At 43.0% G+C, this 26097-nt stretch overlaps 1 protein-coding gene across 5 annotated transcripts in view; it reads left to right on the top strand.

Annotated features, from left to right (window-relative positions):
- Positions 1–26097, top strand: part of cadpsb (Ca2+-dependent activator protein for secretion b) — a gene marked incomplete at its 5' end in the record, with an annotated part of 95677 nt that overhangs the window by 38605 nt on the left and 30975 nt on the right. For all 5 annotated transcript variants that reach the window (XM_080792009.1, XM_080792011.1, XM_080792012.1 and 2 more), the window contains 10 exons: positions 867–947; positions 2127–2360; positions 4706–4827; positions 11806–11917; positions 17190–17329; positions 17798–17864; positions 18494–18602; positions 18740–18952; positions 25509–25645; positions 25874–26061. In XM_080792009.1, coding sequence (XP_080648135.1) covers positions 867–947; positions 2127–2360; positions 4706–4827; positions 11806–11917; positions 17190–17329; positions 17798–17864; positions 18494–18602; positions 18740–18952; positions 25509–25645; positions 25874–26061 — 1403 coding nt within the window. The remainder of the gene's footprint in view (positions 1–866; positions 948–2126; positions 2361–4705; positions 4828–11805; positions 11918–17189; positions 17330–17797; positions 17865–18493; positions 18603–18739; positions 18953–25508; positions 25646–25873; positions 26062–26097) is intronic.

Genomic DNA, 26097 nt, shown 5'->3' on the forward strand with positions numbered 1-26097 from the left:
ACAGAAATTGAAGTTAGAGACACATATTACTCTGATCATGATTTAGTATTAATATCACTATAGTCCAAAATGAAATACATTTAAAACAATTGACAATTTACAATAAGTAATAAAATAATTATACTGTATAATATATTTTAATTCAGTTTATATACCTTTTTTTTCATCACATATCAATGATTTATTTTTCTGTAAAAAAGTAGGTAGGTAGCAAATAGTTACACCTAATACATTTCAAACGTTCCTTCACAGAGATACTGAGATGTGACAGTTTTCAGCGGTCGAAAGTACTTGCGCGCTCTGCTTGCGCACTAGTTGGCCATTTATGGCCTACTAGTGTGCAACAAGCAAGTATGCACTCGGCAGAGTGCAGTTCTAGTTATCTCTATGAACACTATTTTTCAGAAACATATTTTAACAATAAGGTGTCACACCTCTGCATCAAATCCAGATAACTCTTTGTAGCCTATTCTCTTGTTACATAGGCCTACACTTTATTTTGTGATATACCGGTACTGTACAGAGAGCCCATATATACTTTGTATATATATATATATACACACACCAATGTTCCAATCGCGATCACCGGATAATCACAACTGACCTCTGAACATCGGCGATTTGTTCAGTACCACGGACAGCGCCGTAGTTTCCGAGCTAATACAGAAGCTAATGGAGAAGCAGAAGCAGTGCTGGGGCGAGGCCTTAGCAAGCGTCCGTAGCAACCGGAGCGCTTCCAAAAATGAAACACAGCATGGCTTTTTTATAGCGATATCAAACGACTTAAGACGAGCCTACTGATATCAGAACAAATACACAGAATACTTGGTTGTTTACATATTCTTTTCCTCTTTGTCTATGTGTAGCTGGACAACCTGGACGAACAGGCTGCACAGATCAGGAGAGAACTGGATGGGCGTCTTCAGATGGCTGATCAGATTGCCAGGGTGAGTCAGACATGGAAAATGGGCCCACATGATAGAGTAAGGTCTGATATACAGTACATGTATACCTGATTGCTGTAGTCTAGCACGTTAATGTGTTAGATATCTCACTCTGAGTGAAACATATCCTGTAAAGATGTTAGAATTTGAAATCACACTGAATATGTAGTAAGTGATAAAGTGCTGGAGGTGTGTGTGTGTCGGGGGGGGGGGGGCATCAGGCTATTTACTCACATTAAAGCACTATGTAACTTTCCTGTTTTACCCGCTTTCCTGCTGACACTTTTACCATTGAGCTAATAGTAGTAGACTTTGCTGCAATAGACCTTCTTGCTCGGGGGATATGGTCTTTTTTTTATATATATTTTTTGCGGCTTACGCCTTTTATTGGTTTTTGAAGGGACTAACAGTAGGCTGACAGGAAACAGGAGAGAGATGGGGGGATGACATGCAGTAAAGGCCTTGTCGGGCTCGGGAGTCGAACCCGCGGCACACTGCGACTGGATTACCAGTATATATATGTTTCTGCTCAGATGGTTACGCCACCGCCTGGGCCGATATGGTCTTTTTAATGTTTTTTAGCATGCCCACCCGGGGCATCATGTGTGGGGCGGCATGCCCCCCACTGAGTCAAGAATGATGGTGTGTGTGGGGTGTTTTTTCCATCCTAGCTCCTGTTCTTCTATGAATTTTCAAGTGCTGTTTCAGTTTACTATTTCTTGTAATGCTTTTTCCACAAGTGAGCTTGTAGATCTGCTACTTTTGAGAAGCACTGTTCTAAATCGTTTTCTGAAAAACATATGTTTTTTGGACAACAACATTTTATTCATAAAAATAGTTACATACCGTATGAGGCTTCATGTACTGTATAGGTATTTCCTCAACTGACTTCCTTACAGTGCATTATGCACCTGGTTCTCGTTCATTCCTTCGATGTAGCTACAATATTTGTGTTGCCAGGTTGCTAATTACGAACCAGACTACCGGACTATCTATTCTCATTTAGCAGTTTGACAGACAATTAATGTAACATCAAATGTGACATGTCTCGATCAATCAGAATAGCGTATTTGCTGCTGCTGGTCTGTTATCTTTCAATTCCGTCGGTAGAACAAAATACATTTACCATTCACTGTGCATTGTTTAAAAGCTTTAAATGCAGTCCTTTCTGGTTCCTTACAGGGTGGAAAGTTCCCAAAATTTGTGTCCAAAGAGATGGAGGGCATGTACATTGAGGAGCTGAAGGCCTCCGTCAACCAGCTCATGGCTAACCTGGAGAGCATGCCCGTGTCCAAAGGAGGGGAGTTCAAACTTCAGAAGCTGAAACGGGGGCACAACACGTCTATCATAGACATGGGCCAGGAGGATGAGAACACACTGTCAAAGTCTGACGTGGTGCTCTCCTTCACTCTGGAGGTAAACCAGCACATACAAGGAATATGATAGATCTGCATGAAAACCACCATATAGGATCTTGGTATTTAACCATTTTCATGTGCTGCAAAAAACAGGGCTAATTTAATCTCTCTGAGCTGCGCTAATCTCTCTGAGCTGCGCTACCGAATCTGTCAGCAGGGCCATTCAGAACGTGTACATACATTGTTGATAGTGGGAATGAAAACACAGGCGCACCACAGGAAGTGGTGGGCTGAGGGCATGCCAAAAGGGCCAACAGCCTGTTATACACATTCTATTGAGGCGTGCGCCCAGAGGAAAATTCAACGGAAACAAACAACAGAAGGCGCCTTTCCCTCCTATTTTGCCAATTGTGCTTTGGTCTAGCAGCACTACTAAAGGCAGACATGTGTAACATAATGCATGTATTCCAAACTCTCAGTAGTATTCGGAATAAAGTGTTTACATGGTAAATATATCCTGATTCAAATGGTATATAATACCATACTGGAATGTATTCCAATTGTGGTGTTTACATCTATGGTTTACATGAGCATTTCTATTCTGAGTGAGCAGTCATTCTGAATACAAGTGGAATATAATATATCTGTCCATGTAAACGCATGCAGTGTTTCTTGGTCTAATAATGGGACTTCAACAAAGAATATTAGCAATGCTCCGAGGCAGGAAAGACAAATCAATGACGCTCTACATCCCCTTAGTGTAAGAATACATGTGCATAAATCAGGCTTCATAAATCATGGCTGTCACAGGCCACCTCTCTACTCCAGACTAAATATAGGAACAGACAGCAGAGCTGCTTGGAGGTCTGAACAGAAGGTATGAGAGTACCAGACAGAGACACAGGAAAAAGCTCCTTAGCACAGGGAACGTGAGTCATCTTTGTTAACACTTATCAGCATGTCTGGAATGAGTTATCACCAGGGAAGCAGGGAAACATCTCACGTCTTGCATTACGATGCAGCGCTGTTTAAGACTCACAAAGAACATAACATGTATAAGGAATGAGGAATGCATTTCGGAGGTGTGTACCGTCCATTACACATTTCACAATACCGAGATGAGTTGACACTCCTAGTGTCAACTATGGTTTTGTGCAGTGGTGGACAGTAACACATTGCACTTTTGACTCCACTATATTTCTAGGAAGTGGATAAAGTACATTATGAATTAACCACTTAAGCCCTATTTTAAGTAACGTGAAAATAGCAGATACAAACTCGAGCTTGTAGGTCAGAGATTTAAACCCTACCCATTTTAACCAAATACATACATACATACACACACACACACACACACACACACACACACACACACACACACACACACACACACACACATATATAATATCAAAAAAAGAATTAAAAAAAGACTACATGTTCTGTATCTCAGAGGATGGCTGTGGAAAGGCTGTGGAAAACCTTCCTACGAGCGACATCATCGATGGGAATCCAATCTAATAGAAACTGCAGGCTGACTCTTCCTGGAAAGTTAGCATAATACTGTATAATAGAAGCCATTGTTCTCACATTAACTAAATAATGTCACTGGTAGGCAGGTTTCTGAAATGTGTGTGTAGTGAGTAGACAGAAATGGTACCTTATTATAATGTCTGTCCTGATGAAGGTCTAATCGATCGAAACGTCGACCCAAAAGAGCAACATTTTGTCTGACAGTGTGCGGGACCCTTTCTTTGTTTTTCAAAGATACCCTTTTTACCTTATTATAATGAACATTAGTGAGGACCAATTATATGAAGATCGGTGAAGTGGTCTTTTAAGTATTTTGAAAAAGCAAGTACTCTTGCACTTTAACTCAAGTAAAATAAATTAAAAAATACATAATTAGGTCCCCTCTCCTTGGAGTGTTTTTGTCACTATGTATATTTGCACATACTGTGTAGCCTACCCATCCTAAAGGAGCAGTGAACGTCATTAGTGCGGCGCTTGGTTAGTGTCTTGCTCAGGGAGTGGGGACTTGGACACATTGCCATAGTACAACTTTGTGTACTGCCACACTATCAAAAGAGCTGCGCACGTTTTCGGCTGCGGACAGCCGAAAAACTGGGTTTTTAGACAGCTGGTGGATGGAAAAAAAGCTCCACTTCCGCGGACGACTTGCGCAACGGCCAGCTTCCCGGAAGCGCTCTCCTCCACGCAAGTCGTCCGCGGAAGTGGAGTTTTTTTTCCATCCACCAGCTGTCTAAAAACCTGGAAAAAGAAGCTGCGCACAGCTTCTTCTGTCCGCGGCGCAAAACCGTTTTCCGCTTAGGTCTGGAAACGGGGTTTGACTGCTCAACTTGTAGTTGAGTAATACTCAATTTCTTCTTCTTCTTCTTCTGGCAGGTGGTGATCATGGAGGTGGTGGGGCTTAAGTCTTTGGCCCCCAACAGGATTGTGTACTGCACCATGGAGGTGGAGGGAGGGGAGAAGCTCCAGACAGACCAAGCAGAAGCCTCCAAACCAACGTAAGGCCATTGGACGTTTTCAAGATTTAATTTAAATGTAATTTTAACTTACTCAATGATATAATAATAATAATAATAATAAGGGTAATAATAATAATAATAATTGTAATCATAATAATAATAAACTTTATTTATATAGCACCTTTTATGAAATAAATGCAGCTCAAAGTGCTTTAGAGGTTAAGACAGAGGTTAGACATATTGTAGTCATATTTTATACTTAAAAATAGCAGATGTACAAGCTCATGTGTGCAAAACTTTATAAAGCAAACATTTTTAATTAAAATATTTGCTTCTGGTGATCCTTGGACAAAAAATATTTTGCGATGGGGGTCCCGTGGCCAAATATACATTTTGGGGGTCCTTGACATGAAAACTACTGATAAAGCAACATACGTTTTTAGGATTTATAAGACATTTGTTTAATTTGTTTAATCGTTTAATATTTAAGTTTAAGGGCATGATAACTATATCATAAATATATTGGCCGAATTTAGTTTGCAAAACTAATGCTTGGAATGGAATCAGAATCATGAAAAATCCCTAGTTTGACATCTCACATGCTACTTAAAGCATGATACAATTTTGCCATATATTAGTTGTCTTGTCTATGGTGTGGTATACAAAAATGGCCTTAACTTTTTTTCCCGGCAGAGCAGACCTCATGAGCAGACCTTAAGGACCAAGTGAATAGAAAAAACACAAATAAAAAGTATGTCATGACATGACAGGTTAATCTCTATTCCTTTAGTGGCAATGATAATGGTGTGAGTGTCCACACTAATAAACAGTTCTGTTCTGAAACAGTAGCACCAAACACACGCTGCACAGTATTGTATGTGAGCCTGTGTTAGAGCCCACGCGGAGGAAGAGAGCGAGAGATAGAAAGAGGGAGAGAGAGCCCCATCTCACTGCTCCTGAAAGACGATTGCATGGATAATAGGACAATGATTATTAATTCTAAGGAGGCAGGGTATTTGTTGCTGAGATAATGTCAGCTAGCCTTAGTCTCCATATCTCCATCTCCAACATTTTCCGAGGGCGAATATGAGGAAAATTGCCTGTGCTTCTAATGAATTTTGAATGGCTGTCAAAAATTCTATCATTCATAAAATATCTCTGAAAGTGATCAAAACTATATAATTTAGCCTACAACTATTGTTGTCATTATAGTTGTGGTGTGGACTGGAAATTAAAGTATCGTTAAAGTAATCGTGCTTGGTTTGAACAAAGGGAGGTAGGCAACTACTGGCTGGTATAGGCACCATTGTTTTTGTTATGGTTGTGGTGCGGACTCTGCTATCGACTTGAGTTATGATTTTTAAAACAGTATCTTATAGTTATAAATGCTTGTGTGAATGGCCCTTAGTTTACACATGGTGTTATACAGAAAGTCATGCTATATTGAACTGGCAGCACATTATGCTGCCTGACAGTACATAAAAGTGAAAAGGAATGCTGGATAACAAATTTTGCGTGCGCGCGTGCATGTGTGCATGCATGCGTGCGTGCGTGCACGCGTGCTTGCGTGCGTGCGTGCACGTGTGTGCGTGCGTAGTTGTGTGTGAGGACTGAGAGGTTAATAATGAACTGTATAAAATTTAGACAGTTTCATTTAAAGGTGTTAAGTTGAAGCGCTAGAGTATATTCTGATTAATTGTTGTTATAGACTATAGAGTATACTGCTAGTTCAGTAACAGTGGTTAATGTCTGGCTCTCTCCATAACATAACATATACATAACATTAAATATATTTTGAGATGGGCCACCAATTTCACCAGGAAAGAACCCATTTAGAACCAATTCCAAATTTGACCAAAAATCTTGTTTCATGTCTTCCAATATCACTTGGCCTAAGGAACAATGCTGGATACATTTTGCTGGTTACAAACATAAACCTATTGTACAATATTGTTAGCTAGTTGACCAAGTTTCATTTACCCATTGAATGGGTCATGTTAGCCATGATTGCAGCAACTGAGAGATTTGGAGTCAGGACTCAGGACCCACCGCTGCCCATAAAGGTCCATTTGGTTTCATTTATACGCTCTCAGTTACACTACTTTTTGTTCACTGAGTTAAAAAAGGGTCCATCTGGTTCAATTTGAACACTCTCAGAGCTAAAATAACACTCAGAATGTGACAGTGTATACGTAGAAACCCCTCAGGGGAACAGAACATTCACTGTGTAGGTTTTATTATAATAGTTTTCGATCATGATTCATATCCGTAGACTCACACATCTTTATCCCCAGATTATTTCTGACTCAACTGATACTGTAAAACATTTCATTATATTCTGAAGGATATTACTCACTACAGTCTTCTGAAAGTCCCTACAGTTGCCTCCCTACGATTCTGGGCGCTAAGGCCACCTCTACCAGATGACGATATAACACGGCTTGGCACGTGTTTGAACGATGGTGCTTGACCAGGCCTGAACGGGTCCTCCCATTTCAGGCTTCGGTGAGGCATATTCTAACCTTCCTAGACAGGGGTCTGGGTCTATCCTTTGTGAAGGTCAACTTGGCGGTGATTTCAGGCTACCATGTGAGTGAACACTTACTGATCCACCAGTTCATGAAAGGCATTGTGCGCCTCAGACCGGTCACCAGGTCACTGGTCCATTGTGCACCTCAGACCGGTCACCAGGTCACTGGTCCATTGTGCACCTCAGACCGGTCACCAGGTCACTGGTCCACTGTGCGCCTCAGACCGGTCACCAGGTCACTGGTCCATTGTGCACCTGAGACCGGTCACCAGGTCACTGGTCCATTGTGCACCTCAGACCGGTCACCAGGTAACTGGTCCACTGTGCACCTCAGACCGGTCACCAGGTCACTGGTCCATTGTGCACCTCAGACCGGTCACCAGGTCACTGGTCCACTGTGCACCTCAGACCGGTCACCAGGTCACTGGTCCACTGTGCGCCTCAGACCGGTCACCAGGTCACTGGTCCATTGTGCACCTCAGACCGGTCACCAGGTCACTGGTCCACTGTGCGCCTCAGACCGGTCACCAGGTCACTGGTCCACTGTGCACCTCAGACCGGTCACCAGGTCACTGGTCCACTGTGCGCCTCAGACCGGTCACCAGGTCACTGGTCCACTGTGCGCCTCAGACCGGTCACCAGGTCACTGGTCCATTGTGCACCTCAGACCGGTCACCAGGTCACTGGTCCATTGTGCACCTCAGACCAGTCACCAGGTCACTGGTCCACTGTGCGCCTCAGACCGGTCACCAGGTCACTGGTCCACTGTGCGCCTCAGACCAGTCACCAGGTCACTGGTCCACTGTGTGCTTCAGACCGGTCACCAGGTCACTGGTCCACTGTGTGCTTCAGACCGGTCACCAGGTCACTGGTCCACTGTGTGCTTCAGACCGGTCACCAGGTCACTGGTCCATTGTGCACCTCAGACCGGTCACCAGGTCACTGGTCCCGCTCTGGGATTTGGCCATTGTGCTGGATGCACTCTCACATGATCCTTTTGAGCCACTGGAGACGGTGGACTTGAACTTGAAGTTCCTGTCATTGAAGACTGCTCTGCTAGTCGCATTGACGACTAGTGACATGCGCTCTTGGGTAACACAAGTGGTAACGGCTCAGGGGCTCCATCTTGCGCCACCCTTATCCCTTATCCATAAATGTATTTGGCATTTTTTACTATTTCGAAAAACATTTATTTGATAAGGGTTAAGGGATAAGGGTTAAGGGGTGGCGCAAGATATAGCCACTAGAGTAATGCTTAGACCGAACCTCTCGTTCCTGCCTAAGACCTTTCCTTCCGGTTGTACCCCGGTGGATTTGGCAGCGTTCCACCCACCTCCGTTCTCCTCGGTGGAGGACAGGAGGTTGAACTGTCTCTGCCCAGTCAGGGCTTTGAGACTGTACAAGGACAGGACTGCTCCCTTCAGACAAGGCGATCACCTGTTTGTCGCATGGGGTTCCCAGTGGAAAGGGAAACCCAATTCGAAGGTGAGGCTTTCACAATGGATTGTGAAAGAGGCATGTCTGCATCCTGGGCCCTTGCGAAGGGCGTCACTATCCAGGATGTACTGTACAGTACTGTATGTGCGGCGGCCAACTGGTCGTCCCCGTCGATCTTTGCCACGTATATAACCTTGATGTAGCAACTTCAGACCTAGGCCATGCGGTCCTGGGAGTTACCGCACGTTGAGTACCAGTCACTAGTACACTAAGCATTAACCCTGGGCTCATGAGATGGTTTGACCCTCCCGGAGCACATAAGGCAGCCAGAGCTCCTTAGTGGGTTTCTTAGCTACCACGCCGATGGCCTGGTGGCGTGCATGCTGTGTACGTGCTGCATGCGTGCGTCCCCTAAGTAGGGGGATCTCGGATCAGGTCCTGTCAGCCAGCGGTAGTCAAATGGGAGTTGTATGCTCCCCATAGTGACTCTCCTTGGAGAGGAGCTCTTACTCACTACCCTTCTGCTTAACAAGACGCAGAAAGCTGGTTGGTAGGAAGGATGACGCAATGTGGGACCCCCGTTATATACCTGGGGGGCTGGGTCAGTGACCTCACCTTGAACGGTCACGGTCCAATAGAATTGTGCGTGAGAGTATGTAATGTTCTGTGTGTCAGGGCCATCTGGTGGCTGGACCCCCATAGTGACTCTCCTCGAGTTGCTCAATTATTTTAAGGTCCAACGTCCTTCTCTTATGCACCTAATTCAAGTACCCTCTTATAAGGAGAGTAGGAGAGATGGAGAGATACATACAGAGAGAGATAGAGGGAGAGATTGATGGAGAGTCGTTGGGTAGGAGGGGTCTAAGTAATTAGTGTGGTTGCCCTAACAGGGAGGGCAACCACACTATTGTTATTGTAAATGAGCAATACTTTGCCAAGAATCCATGGATTCCTTGGGTTATGAAGCATCTCCCCATATAGGCCACGTCCATTTCGACCTGGGAAGAATTTCCACCAAATTAGAATTTTCTTCAAAATACACTTTTTGCTCTTCCACCTACAGATTTTGTCCAAATCTCACAAAAATCGGTACACTTGATCTCTGGACATATCCGATTAAAACCACAGGCGTAATGTTGGTAGTCCGTATCGTTCGGCCGCAATCGTCGTCCGAAGTTAGTGGGAGGGGCCTATTTTACAAAAACAAATTGCAAATCACGAACGGAATGTCCAATCCATCCCAAATTTTAATCACATGTCACAGGTGGTTTAATCAACGCAGAGCCAAAAGCAATTTCATTTTCATCCATAGGGGGCACCACAAATGTGAAAAATGTAAATGTAAGATTTTTGGGGGATAAATCCCCTCCGAATTACTTAAGCATGATCACAGGGGCGACGCAACATTGTAATTGGCTGGCAAAATTAGTGGGAGGGGCCTATGTAAGCGACTGCGGCAACCACACTTTTATAGTTTGTATTAAAATGATCTCTGGACATGTCTAGACATGTCAGTTTTTATATACCGGAATTATATGGAAATGAAGGAAAAGGCAGCTGTGCAGGTAGCACAATGGAATTGAAGAATCATTGCATCAAAAGTGGAAGAGGTTGTCGGTCTAGATACAGTTTTGACTGTACTTGGTACAACATTGTCTTATTAATGTATTTTTTTCGTTTTATACTGCTTATTTATTTGTTGATTAGATTCTGATGTTATTTTTACAACACAAAATGCCCAATAAGTATTTAAAAAATGATTTAAAAATCATAAATGTACAACTAGCTCTATTAGCAATGCTCTGGAACGCTTTCTACTGTTATGTAACATTACATGTACAATGCACTTACCGGTATATTCAATTAATGATATAAGTGTCCTTGTGTGTTTATAGGGAGCTTGGGAGAGTTTATTAATTACTAGGGTGGATATTCCACTCCTGACAGTAGTTTAGTAGGCCATGGGAATTGTGGGGATTTGTCTGTTACAGTAAAACCCAAATGTCCAAAATATATTCCTTTAATGTTTGTACAGTATCTGTGAATACACGACATGGAGCCAGGCACTGCACTGACTGATGTCACTCTTATCAAATGCGAACAGCTTTGGTATAGTGTTGCATGATGCATGTATCAGGATAGTTAGTTAGCACTGCCATTACATCACATTACAAGGTGTGATTTACAACCGTCATTATCTCCCTATCGACATACCTGCACATAAACAAATGTTTACTGATTAGTGCAGTTTGTGAAGTTAGCATTTATCACATTATTTATGTATTTATTTAGTATAGACAGTGGGACATTATTAGAGAATGCCAATGATCTGTTTTGTGTGAACATTAGAACTGCATGCTCTGAATAGGTTAGCAGCACCAGAGCTGTAGGTGAAATGCACTGCCCCATCCATTAGCAGACCGTGGCGATGATTTGATCCACAAGGTCACCTTCAATCCATAACAGTGGTTTCTGAAACCAGCACAGCCCACCAGAGAGCCACTGCCTTCATATAAACAGTGGCTATATTCTGATTCTAAAATGTCAAGTGCCCCCTCCTCCCCCATTATAGATAATTTTCATACTGTTCATGCTCCATTACAATGGTAGGCTACAGCGGTTATACAACAATACAGAAAGGTAATATTGTGAGGTCGTATACATGACTAGATTACTTTAGAACTTGGGAAATGATGTTTCCTTTTAAGCCTTCCTCAGAGCATCCCCTAGTGGGGAGAATAGCAGGAACAGAAGGAGAAGATGACATGTTCATTCTGTGTGCACCATATCTCTTTCTTATGTCTGCGCATTCACTCTCTTCTAATTTACACTTTGTCGCCCGTCAAAAATAACAGAGACGTGTTAACGCTTGTTACTTTGGAAGGCGATATAGTGAGAAAGACTGTTGGATCTCAGCCAGCTTTTATCAACCTCACAGGAGTTAATGCTGTCCAGTGCTTGCTGGAGATGTTCCAAGCTGAAGTCATGCTGTCCCAGCAAGGCTGCATTATGGAAGATAACCTCCTGAGTGTCTTTTTGTTGTGTTTCAGTTGGGGAACCCAAGGGGACTTCACCACTACACACCCTCTGCCTGGTGTCAAGGTGAAGCTGTTTACAGAGAGTACAGGAGTGCTGGCACTGGAAGACAAAGAGCTGGGCAGGGTAACCAACTCTCTTATTTAACCACATTAACTCTGACATCCCTGTTTTGTGCATGGCATTAATGTTATTACACGACATATCACACGTCATTTCATTGACTCACAGCTCGCTCAAATCTGGACCATTTATTAAAAAAATCAACGTGCTGTGTAATCTGTAAACTGAAACGGTATCAAGCGAAAATCATCATTCGGGAAATCGGATTAATTAATCAGACTTACTGAACTATGGCGAAATCACATTGGAAATTACACCCATCTAGCGTTTAATTGCCTTTCATTTGGTTGACACAAGTATCAGCTACGTGTTACTGATTATGGGGAATTTTACATTATTTTAAATCCATTACATATTTGCTGCATAATGGGGTGATGAGGTGATCATGAAACTGAACGAGGGAATCGTGCACAGTGCGCCTTGGTACAAATCTAATAACTTCTTTGACTAGACAATTAAACACAATGAGCACAAGGAATTGACACTCTGCTGATTAGAGGGAAATTACAATCACAGATTTGTGGAGAATTAAGACAGAACGAGACCTGTGAATGTTTGTGAATGAATCTGAGGAGCATTATTTTATCAAACGGATTGGCATTACGGGTGGTTTGAAGAGGCTCTTTCCGTTGTCCTGAACTTGTGTGCATAGCAAATATAGGGAAAGCGCATCGACACGCCTGGAGACACACCTCCACCCGCAAATATAGGTGTCTGCAAAATTAATAGTGGGTTGTGTGGCCGCAAGATAACGTTTACGCACAGTGGAAGCTCCTAAATGCGTAATTCACGGAAAATGTTTATTACTTGCGGATAAAGAATGGCACACAATCGAGCCCTAAAAAACGTTTTCTCTTCAGAGCACAGTTCTCTGCCAGGGCAGGTTATTGTGGCCTCCTGGTGGTCCCATGTCATCAAGGTACTGGAGGACCATCGGGGGGATGCCCCTGTTTTCTAAGAAGTAACCGTGCATGGGGGGGTTATGTCTGAAAGAACCCTGTGGATCTAATCTTTTACAGAGAAAAATAGTCAAGACGAAAGTTGTCTACACCCTGAATATGATTGAAACGGGGGGAGGCATGCTCCGTGGGGGAGGGCTAAAAAACGAGAAAAAAAACGCTTAAACGCTTGATTTAACTACCGAAATGTCGAAAGTCGATGTTCAACCTTATCCTCCGTCAAGAATAACAGAGGGGGGGACGGTGGCACAGTTGGTAGTGCTGTCGCCTCACAGATAGAAGGTCCTGGGTTCGATTCCCGCTGGGGGCGCTGTGGGCACTGGCGGCGTGTTCCCTCCTCCGCGTCATCAGTGCCCATACCCGAGGCGGGGGTTGGCGATAGGGCCTTTCTGTGTGGAGTTTGCATGTTCTCCCCGTGTCCCCTAGGGTAGATACCCTCACAAAAACATGCCGTAATCCTGGTCTCTAAAACTACCTCCCCCTGGCCAGCCGGGGAGCCTGATGGAGGGGAAAGGAACTGGTCGGAATAACGTGTCCCTTCCACGCGCTACGTCCGGCCGGGGAAATTCCCCTCTGTCAGGTGAAAAGAAGCAGCTTGGACTCCTCATGCATAGAAGGAGGCATGAGGTCAGTCCGCTCCCCCCCCAGGTTGGCAGAGGAAGTGTAGCGCCCAGGATTACATTAGATTAGATAATTGGCACTGGGTGATAAGAAAAAACTGGGTTACAAAATCGTGGGATAAAAAAAAGAATAACAGAGAATACTGTTATTTTTGACGGGCGACGGTAAAAGAAAAAAACACGTTTTTCATGGTTTTCGATGACATACTATATATAATATGTCGTTTTTCATGGTTTTCAACGATTTAAAAATATATATTTAAAAAAGACTCTTTAAAAGATTTGCTGCACATGCAGGGTTCTTTCAAACATAAACCCCCACGGGTACTTTTACGAAACAGGGGGAAGGACAAGTTCCCCCGATGGTCCTCCAGTACCTTGATGACATGGGACTTGAACCAGAACTAGCCAACTGTCTGTAGCAGAGGTAGCAGAGTACACCACACAGTGCCGGATTTACAGTAGTAGGGAAGCCGGGGGGAAAATCTTGGTATTTTGGTTTAATTTTGGTATAATTTCAGAGTACCCAGCCCCCCCAAACAATTAAGAGAAACAGACAGGTAGGCAGGCAGGCAGACACTAGTTGCTGTCCATGGTGCTGAATGAATGCAGCCACTATGTGTCAATTTACTGTCTGTCTGTACATCTAATGATTTATGATGTGTGTGTGTGTGTGTGTGTGTGTGTGTGTGTGTGTGTGTGTGTGTGTGTGTGTGTGTGTGTGTGTGTGTGTGTGCGTGTGTGAGCGTGTGTGCGTGCACGAGTGTGCACGTGTGTGCGTGCGTGCGTGAAAGACCCGTTTTGTTTAATGGCTATGGATGTGCGTGATGTTTGGACAAAATCACTGTTTTGCAGTCCCTTGCCCCTTATCCCTAAACCTCCATGCCTTTTTTACTATTTGAAATATATTTGAAAATTGTTCAACTAGGCGATCTACATCGACACGTTGTGAGCTTTTAGATTAGCTATTTTAACTATTCAAAAAGGAGTTTAGGGATAAGGGGTAAGGCACTGGTGAAAATAGGGCCCTAGCTGTCCACAGATGGACACACGGATGGAGTGCAAACATAACTCTCCCCATGCCTTCGGCCTGGTGGAGACCGAAAGCTGCGTGCTTGCATGCATACGTACGTGAGAACGTTTGTATATTTGGTACTGTATGCACTATGGACCAAGTCAAATCTTACTTGCGGCACAGTGACAGGACATGACCACAACAAGAATGGTTCTTGAGGGAAGGGCTTCTCGATGTATTCAATCAATAATTATGCATGGGTGTAACAGAGTTGGGTAAACGCCAATGAAAGAAATTCTATCTTTCTTCTCAGCCTAAATGGAGTCCTTGCTTAATTATGCCTGCGATTGGTACTAATAGGGTTTCCAGGAAACAGATCCACGTCGTTGCTGTTGGGCAGAAACATTATGTTTTTTTTGTTAATTAATGTCCTACTTTGTCATACCACAGTGTCACAGAAAACATGAAAGTGGTTAAATCTGTTTTGGGGTTTTATAAATATTTAACCTATTCAAGTATTCAAATGAGTGACAAAATAATAACTCTAGGCCGCGGCTGAGCGGTCCAGGGACCTAGGCCGGTAATCCAGCCTGACGGCGTGTCGTGGGTTTGAGTCCCGAGCCCGTCAGCCTTTGCCGCATGTCTCCCCCTCATCTCTCTCCCCTTTTCCTGTCCAAAAAATAGTATCAATAAAGGCAAAAGCCAAAAAAGAAAAAAAAAAGAAAAGAAAATAACTCTGGATCCATTGAAAGTCTGTTGTGTAGAGTCTGTAGACTGACTAGCAGGACTTTGAAAGCAACGTATAGCCTATTGCTAACATTAGTATCTGCTCCAAACGCAAAACAGTGGCTTTGTTTTAGTTTTGTGCACATGTTCATCTTATAATATAATAATGAATTCAATCACACAATGACAATGCGGTAAAGAAGTGACTCTCTTTAGAACACGTCCTGCAATCCAAATTAATTTAACTCGCATGCTGCAAAGCCCCTCCCTCACCACCTGTTCTAAACTAGGCAGGTCTCACCTGGGAGCTGGCCTAAAGAGCCAACCTGTCTCTTCATCTATCTCTGTCTATCTCTCTCCATCTCTTTGTATCTCTTTCTGTATAATGCACGCACACACGCACACACACATGCATATACACACACACACACACACACACACACACACACACACACACACACACACACACACACACACACACAGAGAGAGCACCATCAATTATTCTGACAGAGAGTCATCCATTTTTCCAGTATTTTCATTTAGTGTAATCAGATATGTTTACTGTACCACTAGACACTTTTAGATCTCAAGTCTTCTCTGTCCTCGTTCCAGTGTCTCTGTGGATGCTCATGCTTTGAGTTTAGGTCCAGTCAAAATCCCTTGTGACTCCTCTAACCTTGTGTGTCCTGGTTTCCACGTGGCGGTGGTGGAACGCAGGTCTGCTCTAACATGGACCGAATGTTCAGTCACTTGGATGGGATTCAGAGATAACCTCTTTTGAATATGGGCCAGTAACAACAGGCCCATGCCATGTGAATGTGAATCCAATTTCCTAGCAAACGATTTCCTGTGTCCTGATTTAAACCACACGCCCTCTGCGTATTAATTATTCAAATGTGATGGAGCAGGAAAGATTCCTGCATCCTCCACTCGGCTCGTAAAAAAACCCAAGGCTGGCAGTCGTTTGTCCTACTGTTGGTTTTGGGAAGCGGCATCACGGGTCGGGGACTTAATTTATTCTTTGTCACATGGTGGTGTTGCTCACCATGTGTCAAAAATAACAGATGTTCAACGTTGTGAGCTTATAGATAGCGACCGACACTGTTGTACGCCAGGGTATAAATTAAGCATTACTCAGTGAGGAGAGCTGAGAGCTCCTCTTGTGAGAGGCAGAGCAAAAATGGTGCTCCACTTCTCTACACACTAACACATTATCACATGTCTCACACATACAGTGTCACACACATGCATTTGCAGGTGTGCAAGCATGAGAGTGTTGAGAGGTCTTATGGAATACTGTCAGTTATTGTTGAATATTTGTATTACACAGATCCAGGTCAGCTTAACCACTTAACCACTTAAGCTCTGTATAATTCTTCATACAACAAATAGAAGCTTTAACCGATCTACGGCACAAGCTCACAGCGCATTGCATATCGCAGCATGTTGTGAGCTTCTACATCTGCTACGCATTGCCCAAAATAGGGACGCAGGGGTTAATGTTGTTTATACAACCAAATGGATGTCATGGCGTTGCTGCTGGGTAGAAACCTCGTATTTGCATATTTCAACTTTGTGTGTTTTTTTCATAAATTCATGCCCTACTTTGTAGTACAACAGTGTCTGACAAAAGTACTAAAAATAGCCTATTTACAAGATGCGCACGCCGTAGGCTTGTAAATAAGCAATTTGAGTTTTTCAAAGCGGTTAAGTATTTTATAAATGTTGAACTCATGAAAAATAGAAGAAGAGCTTGAGACTATTATAGTACAATCAATGGACCCATTGGAATGCAGTTCTTTTTGTCTATTTCCTGAAACGTAATGGTTTTGAACATGCAAGGTGTGTTGTGGTCGGGCCGAAGCCCGACCACAACACGTCAAGTTCATGACAGCATTCTAGAGCCCCTAGTCTCTGAGGTGCTAAATTGTGCCATCTGTTTGATTTGAGTGCAGGTCGTCCTTCACCCGACTCCTAACAGCCCCAAGGCGTCGGAGCTGCACAAGATGGCTCTGACCAAGGCCTGCCCCGACCATGATCTCAGGATCAAACTTGTTTGTCGCATGGACAAACCACAGAACATGAAACACTGTGGGTAAGAAACTGGAAGCTTCTCTCTCTCTCTAAGCCAGTGGCGCTCTCTGCAAAGTCTCTGTGCGCTTATTATTTTTCATGTATTTCTTATAGAACAGCAGCCCCTTCAGCTGCTTGGCCTAATTTCTAGGCACATACCGTGGAAAAATACTATGAAGTTTCCATGCTCCCCCTGGTGGACATCAATGTATATTTTAGGGTTTTTAAATCAGGACTGCAATTATTTAGGGCAACAGTGATGAACATGACATACCGTATGTTTAACAGTAGTATTCATTATAAGTTTTGTTTTGTTTATTACAGTCAACTAAGTTGAGCTATATACGGTATACCAATGAAAAGAAAAAGAAGAAAAAAACATACTTTAGCTGTATAACAATTATATGGTCATGGTTCATCATGACGTGTACTTTCTTCTTTCTTGTTTGGGTTTAGTGTACCAACTTGTTTTGCACAATGTTTTTGACAGGTACCTGTGGGCTTTTGGGAAGAATGTTTGGAAGCGCTGGAAGAAGCGTTTCTTTGTCCTGGTACAGGTGAGTTTAATCCAAGAGCCAATGGCGAAGTTGAGCATAATGGAACAAACAAACATTCTGCAGCCTAATTGGCAACTCAACTAGCGCTGACAATGAACACAAATTGCAGTGTTACTTCGCAGGTGCGAAGACAGTATGACATTGTGTCCCTGTCGCTGCACTAGCACCAGTTCAGTAGACAGGCCGTGTGGACCTGGGTGGACCTCTGCATGTGTTATTATGCTCTCTGAGTGAAACCTCTCACTGTCAGATGAAAAGAGACACTCCATGTGTATCGCAGGAGGAATGTGGTTGTCACACATCCCAGGCCAACATTGGGGGTTGGCAGTGATAGGAAACATAGCAGCATACAGTACATTGGGGCAATTGGCAACATCTACAATGGGGATAAAATTAAACCAATGGTAGAGGTTTATTTGCTGCATAAATGACTGCATGTATTTAGAGGAAGGCATTCAATAGTGACATATTTTCCGCAATTGGATACAATCGATTATCTGGTGAAATCATATAATTATTAGTCAACATAGCTTTTGAGCAAAGCCCTCATTTGAATAGAATGTAATGGTAGCCTATGCCAATTAAGACGCTTTGTGCAACTATTTTAAATGATGACCAATCTGTTTTAGGTGAGCCAATACACATTTGCCATGTGTAGCTACAGAGAGAAGAAATCTGAACCACAGGAGTTACTTCAGCTGGATGGGTACACTGTGGATTACACTGACCCCCAGCCAGGTGAGACATCGCACGCACGTTATGCATGCACTGCACACACACACACACACACACACACACGCATGCACGCACGCACGCACATATACATACAAGCACACACAATTTTAACAAGAAACTGACACTTTCCTCCTACATAGGTTTGGATGGTGGCAGGGCTTTCTTCAATGCCGTGAAGGAAGGTGACACTGTGATCTTTGCCAGCGATGATGAGCAGGACCGCATCCTGTGGGTCCAGGCCATGTACCGTGCCACTGGCCAGTCCCACAAGCCTGTCCCACCCACTCAGGTCCAGAAACTCAATTCCAAAGGGGGGGCGTCAGCCCAAATGGACGCTCCCATTTCTCAGTTCTGTAAGTAACCCAGTACACAACAACGACAGCTAGACAGGAAACAGACTTCTGTCACAAACCAGTGAAAGCTGTAAACTCATGAATGTTGCACGCCATGCGCTCCACACTGCAGTCATAAACATGCTGGTAGAACTAACACACAAGCACGCTCCCCCCCTCCCCCAGTATCCAATGGACTTCCACTCATTTTCACCAGTCACAGTGTTTAAAGGTGCAATTCTGTGCTACTTCACAATCTGAGTACTAAATAACAACCAACATCAGAAATGATAGGAATAGTACAAACCATGAGAGTGGAAACCACATGCAACAATTAAATAGGTCAACAAAACCGAACCGAACATTTAGTGCTGCTGGTGTTATATGGTAACTGAATGAAACTTCTTTAACTTATTAACAGTGTTAACTTGTGCTGCTCTTGCGCTTGTCATAGACCCGTCAATAACAGCTCTAGACAGCAGCCGGGTGTCTCATGCTGAGGTAATCCTCAGGTGCTTCCCTTGTCAATGCATCCGTCTATCGACTGCCGAGTCAGACTTCTCTGTAGCTTTAACCACTCTGTCACTTTACTCGCACAGGTCAGGTAGAAAAAGTGAAGGTAAGACTGTCTATAGTAGTGTGGTATCTGTACCGCCTTCTGTTGTTATCCTCTCTTGTGTCCCCCCCATTAAAGAAACAAAAATCTCCTTTGCAGTAAAAGCCCTAACGTATGTGGGCAGCAGTTTTCTTGCCTTTACTTATAGATTGCAGGAGGCTTGCGACCAATTGCTTAAATTATTTTCTACTAGTACTGTAGTACATTAGATAGAATGTCACGTGCGACAAACACATTCTCCAACAGTAACACTGGGAAAAAACATTGATCCTAATGTCACATACTACAAAAAATTCCACAATAATAGATCCTGCTATTCAAAACAAAACATGACTTTTGACTTGTGTGCATCTTTTCACTCTTTAGTTAACAAAATATTTATATTATTTATATTTCTATAATGACCAATGTTTTTTTTTTTTTTTTTTTTTCTGGAAGGCTTGTAGGATGCATTGTTTTCTCAACATAATTGGCACGGCATAGCCATGAAAGATAACTCAATATTTTAATAATAATCATAATAATAATGAAGATACAAATGTTTATTTCATTGTGTGTGTAAAATAAACCTGGGCATTGTAATAAAATACTGTGTATTTTAGTTGGGTCAATTAATTAATAAGGTCAATTATCTTACTCAAGGAATTTATCACATAAATTCTTCCATTGATTTATTTGTCTATTATGTGATCGTTCTTGTGGTTAGTTGACTCATTTGATGCCAGCTTTGCCATTCAACCCCCCTCCCCGCACAGTGGCACAACCCCTGTCCTCCCCTCCTGTGGCACACCATGCGTACATGTTTCCCCTTCCCCGGTGGTCTTGAATGGCACAGGGAGGGACCATCGCATACACACACCTCCCCTCCTGACTCTGCTGCAGTGGGACCGCTAGGGATTCCAGGAAGACTATGAAGGTCCTAAAGAGGTCATGGGAGGCTTTGGAGGAAGGACTTTCTGCTGCTCTCGCTCGACGGGCCAGATTGAATCTAACTGTAACTACAGTATACCCTAGCACTGTATGAGTCAGATATATTAGGAGCCTCTGTGCTCATATTTACTTGGACTGTGTCATTTAAAAGGAATGACATGCCCTATGTAATATTTCCCCCCAAAATTAATAAAAATGTAGGATTAAGCAAGCAGGACACGCCATGAGCTTTAAATTATGACTTGTAACTTGGCACTACTGTAAACATTTTATTTTGAACCTATCATGGACCTTCATAGATTATTTCATGAGTGAAAAGGAACACTGGCATCTGCTAACATTTGAAACTGGAACTGGGTTGTTTTGGGGGTAAGTGCCTGCCAGTGTCTCTTTCATACACGGCAACAGTGTAATGTAAAGATCAACACACCGGGTGATACCAGAATCCAGACTTAACCACCGTCAACCTGACATCCTTTTTTGAGCATGAGGTGGAAAACTAACCAAACATAGCTCATCTAGAAGCTCACGGCGTGTTGCGATGTGATGCGTTGTGAGCTGGAATTGTAGGAATATTTTAACAGGGCTTAAGTGGTTAAGTACACTGCAGTAGACTGATGAGGATGTAGATTCCTCTCTCTCTCTCTCTCTCTCTCTCTCTCTCTTTCTCTCTCTCTCTCTCTCTCTCTCTCTCTCTCTCTCTCTCTCTCTCTCTCTCTCTCTCTCTCTCTCTCTCTCTCTCTCTGCTAATTTGTGTGTGTGTTTGTCTCTTTGTTTGTGTTTGTCCCGTTTGTCTCTACCTTCTGTTTCCATCAGTTCATCTTTGTCTTTCTAGCTAATGTAACTTAACACCTGTCAATCACAGTCACATACTGTATAGCCCCCTCCCACCACACACCACCACCCCCACACTTTCTCATCTTGGAATAGGTCAGTGGTTCCCCTTGAGGAGTGTACCTTTGTACACTCTCAGAGTTACTGGGGTCCTTGAAATGACACTAAAAGAGTTTGAGAGCCACTAGGTTGTTGCTGTTGTTGTTGTTATTGTCGTTGTTGTTGTTGTTGTTGTTGTTTTTAGTTGTGTTTTTCTTCTTCATGCTTTGCTTGTACCCTCTTCTTCTTTATAGTGGAAATGCAGCTATAGGTCAGGGTCGTATTGCTAGTGGTCTTTATGTTATTCTGGTTCTGTCCCCTCTTACCCTGCTGTCTTCTAGCTGGACTCAAGGGTAAGTGCTTCCCTGTAGCCGGCAGAGCTCAGATAATCCCCGCCGATTATCTGACAAATGCAACGTGCTTTCTCTCTCTGTCTTTCTCCCTGTCCCTCTCCTCCTCTCAAGTCTCGCTTCATGTCTTAGAAATGTAGTTTGACGACCTTTTGTTTTGATCGGCCCCTTCTTATTTGAGGGACCAATGTACTTTTAAAGCATCAATTTTCGCCAAGTTAGGATGCATGTATTTTGATTAGAGTTTTATTATTTGACTCAGCAATGGTTAAAACTTGATATTTTGGATTATTGCATAATTGCCTTCTCTCTTTTATGCATATTGGTGGAAGCACCCCTCAGAGTAAAGCAACATATGATAGTCTATAGTGTTAATTGCAGGTACAGGTCGGCTACCTCTCAATATAATTGCACTAGTCTCAAATGTTTTTCCTCTACTTTCTCTACTTTGGAGATTATCTACATTTGGAAATTAACAATCCCAATTAATTGATAGAGAATTGGAAATGGATTGATTACCATGCCCATTCAAATAGTGCCAATTGTGAAATATAGATGGATTTAGTACAGTCTATGAAGGAGTTATTAAAGTATCATTGACCTTTAAATTCAGTTGATTGTTTGACATTTTCCAACCTTTGATAATAGCAAATAGCAAAAAATAGCAGATCTACAAACTCAAGTTTTGAGCTTGTAGATCAGCCTTTCCCCTATTACAATTTTTTTTTATCAGAGCTTAAGTGGTTAACATTGATCATGCTTTACTTACGAGGGCTCAATTGCTTTTAGTTTTTATTTCTTTCTGTTTTGCATCACCTCATGAGAGTTGGCAAATATGTATGTGGAGTATTCTGAATGCCAATGACAAGGAGTAGCTAATGGTCCATTTATACTTCGGGGTACGACTTTGTCGCTCACTACAAAGAAGAGTGAACGTCTCTTCTTTGTGGTGAGAGGCGCGGCTGTACGCCAAAGTATAAATTAGGCTTAATGCCGCCCCTTCTGACTATAAAATACTCCGGACCTCCCCCTCCCCCAGTAGATGGGCCTGTAGATAGAGGCTAGACCGGTTGTAGCACCTCCAGGGAGAGATATCATTTTGATTTATTTTGACTGCCCTTTGATTGCCTGAGCAGGAGAACACCTGTGTCGTGTGTCCATGGATTTACAGGAATCGTTATTCATTTACCCCTCATCTCCCAGAGAATGATACAGTTTTGCCTCTGTCGGCTTCCTGCTATATACCCATGTACTTGCACTGAATTGTATTGCTACCCTATTAAGGCTAATTCATACTTAGTCGCATGAGCGCATCGCTCGGCAAAAAATACATATTTTCAACTGAAAAAACAAAACCAAAAACATGTCAAGCTCCACACTTTTCTTGGTTGAAAGTAAGTCGTTTTTTGTTGAGCAGTGCGGTCGTGTGGCAAAGTATACATTTGCCAGTAGCCTACTTTGGTAGTGGTATGCCTGTTAGTATGCTCTGTAGAGACCATGAATACACTGCAACATATTCAAGTATTGTCAACTTGCAAATACGTAGAGAAAAGGAATGCAAAAAAATCATTACATCCAAAATTGTTAATGGTTCTGCAGATGTGCATGACATTTGAACGCACACTGAAATGTCACACTGTCGTACAGCATGTGATAATATATGTATGCAATAGGGTTTGTTTGTTCACTTTAGCATTTCAGTCTTTTTTGATGTTGACCTTTTAGATGATGAAGCCATAATCAACAAGCGTGGATTTAGTTTATAAAGTCCCCTTTTGGGATAGAAACCTAATTTCCTCATTGAAACCAAAGACATACTGTAGCCTCCTCTCGCTCACTTTAGCATAGACGAGCCTATGATATACCCTCTATTTCATTCTTTATGCCGGAGTTATACTTAGTTGCGTGCAGGACACAGGTGTTGCACACTGATAATAGCAGATCTACACGCTGAGCCTTTAAATCTGCTATTTCCGTTGCACGGCACTGGCGCACAATCAAGTCTAAACCACGCCCCCCTGTTGCTGGCTGTGTTCAAAGCTCTCTTGACACACACCGTGTGCATCTGACTTCGTCCGTACCTTCGCCCTTACATCCATCTTCGTGTCTCTGGTCGACCGATTTCCTCCCAATACTTTTTTCACAGGTTTTTTATTTCCCTACTTGATGGCTATCTCACCCACCAGATCTCCACTCGCCCTTCCACTCTCTTTCATCCAGCTGTGTGCTCACGATCGCTCACCACCAGGCTTCTATTGATGTTTTTAGATCTCATGTCACATCTGTCCTCTTACATAATTACACCCCAATGACCCCATATAGTATCTATACTGTCTTGACCCCCCCCCCCCCTACACACACAACCAATAGCAATCCCCAGTATGCACCTGAGTGTTCTTCTATGCCTGTCCCTTTCTAACTAAAGGAGAAAGTGCGGTACTTACACTAGTAGCCTGAGTGCTTCAGAGGGAGCACACTTTCCCTTTTCCTGTCAGTAACCTGAAGGCTGGTGATGGTGTTGCTGGTGTTGACAGTTGTGCTCTTTCTGGTACTATCACCCTGCCCCGCCATGTTTAGCCCACAACGTACCAGCCCCCTGCACCCCACACCACCACCCCCACCCTCCCACACCACCCCTAACATCACTGTCACTCATCTCAATGTCACTCGGGCATGACACCTGTCACTCACACCGAGGACATGGCTGCATTTCTATTTCTGTTTCTATCTATTTTGAGTCGCCCCATATACGAAATCATTCCGTCTCTGACAGTATCCATTATTTAATGTAGGGTAGCATCAGGAATTCTTAAAATTGTTCCTGTCTTTATTCTTCTTTATGTCCATCTACTACACCATGGGAGAGTAGACTATTCTGCCATTGTTTTCCTTACCGACCTGTATTTATATATGTTTCTTTCTTGGTTGATCAAGTTTCACATTATCACATTATTTTCTCATCATGAGTTCCACAAAAAAAAGCTATATAAATGTGTGTGTGTGTGTGTGTGTGTGTGTGTGTGTGTGTGTGTGTGTGTGTGTGTGTGTGTGTGTGTGTGTGTGTGTGTGTGTGTGTGTGTGTGTGTGTGTGTGTGTGTGTGTGTGTGTGTGTGTGTGTGTGTGTGTGTGTGTGTGTGTGTGTATAGTATATGTACACATGCAGTACATATCTTTATACTGGACATTTTGTAATGAAATACTAATCTTATTGAATTGAATTGAAAAAAAGTGCAAACTTTGGATTGATAAGAAGAAAGAGCCCTTTTACAATTACTTCTTTGGTCACGTGTAGAGCAACTCTTTTATCCTATTTGTCTTCTTTTTTTTCTTTTTTTTTTCAGCACACGTCCCAACATTTGTCAGGAACTGAGTGACATTCACCAATCGCGAATGGCAGAATCTATTGAAAACATAAGCAACTAATTTAATCTAACAGCACTCTTTCAATTGTGGTTTTGGATCCATACAGACGTTTATCCCCTGTAAAGCAGGCAGGGGCTGTGACACAGCTAGCAAAAGAGATGCATGCACATACTGTATATTACAATGCACCCGCCTCACTGAGCTTAGCCACACAATCTTATTTTTCCAACACATCAGCTCAATTTACTCTGTCTAACACAATGCAAGTTGACAATGTAAGCTGTACGTGTTTATAATTTGCCCTAGAAGTAGCCAGAGATTCCCTATAGTGTTTTTTTGTTGTGATGAAGTCTAGACTAGAGACAGGCTGCTGGCCTGTTCATCAGTGATGACCGAGTCTCCTCTGAATCGTGTCCTTTCCCCCTGTGTGCCATTGGCCGGATAGATGCAGACAGAGCTCAGAAACATGGAATGGATGAGTTTATCTCCGCTAACCCCTGTAGCTTTGACCACGCGTCGCTGTTTGAGATGGTGCAGCGGCTCACTTTGGACCACAGGCTCAATGACACCTTCTGCTGCTTGGTAAGTGCCCTTTGTGCCGTTTGCACAACTGTACGTCTCATTTTGGTCTTTTCAAATACAAAGAGGGCAGTATTGCATGTGTGAGATTGTTGATCGGATATGTTTGCCAAACGACACCATCATCCGACAAATACAATAAATCTGTCACAAAAACAGTAGTTGTGGGCAAAGATGAAAGACTATAATGGCTCTTGTTCTTTTATTTTTCTGCTCTTTTGTGCAATGCAGGGATGGTTCAGCCCAGGTCAGGTGTTTGTCTTGGATGAGTACTGTGCCAGGAACGGGGTCCGGGGATGTCACAGACATTTGTGTTACCTGCGTGACCTTCTGGAAAGGGCAGACAACGGGGCAATGATTGATCCCACCCTTCTCCACTACAGCTTTGCTTTCTGTGCATCCCATGTACATGGGAACAGGTGTGGACTAATCCCATCTTGAGAGATATTGAGTTT

Source organism: Protomyctophum bolini, assembly GCF_963924005.1.
Source record: "Protomyctophum bolini genome assembly, chromosome: 2".
Lineage (NCBI taxonomy): Eukaryota > Metazoa > Chordata > Actinopteri > Myctophiformes > Myctophidae > Protomyctophum > Protomyctophum bolini.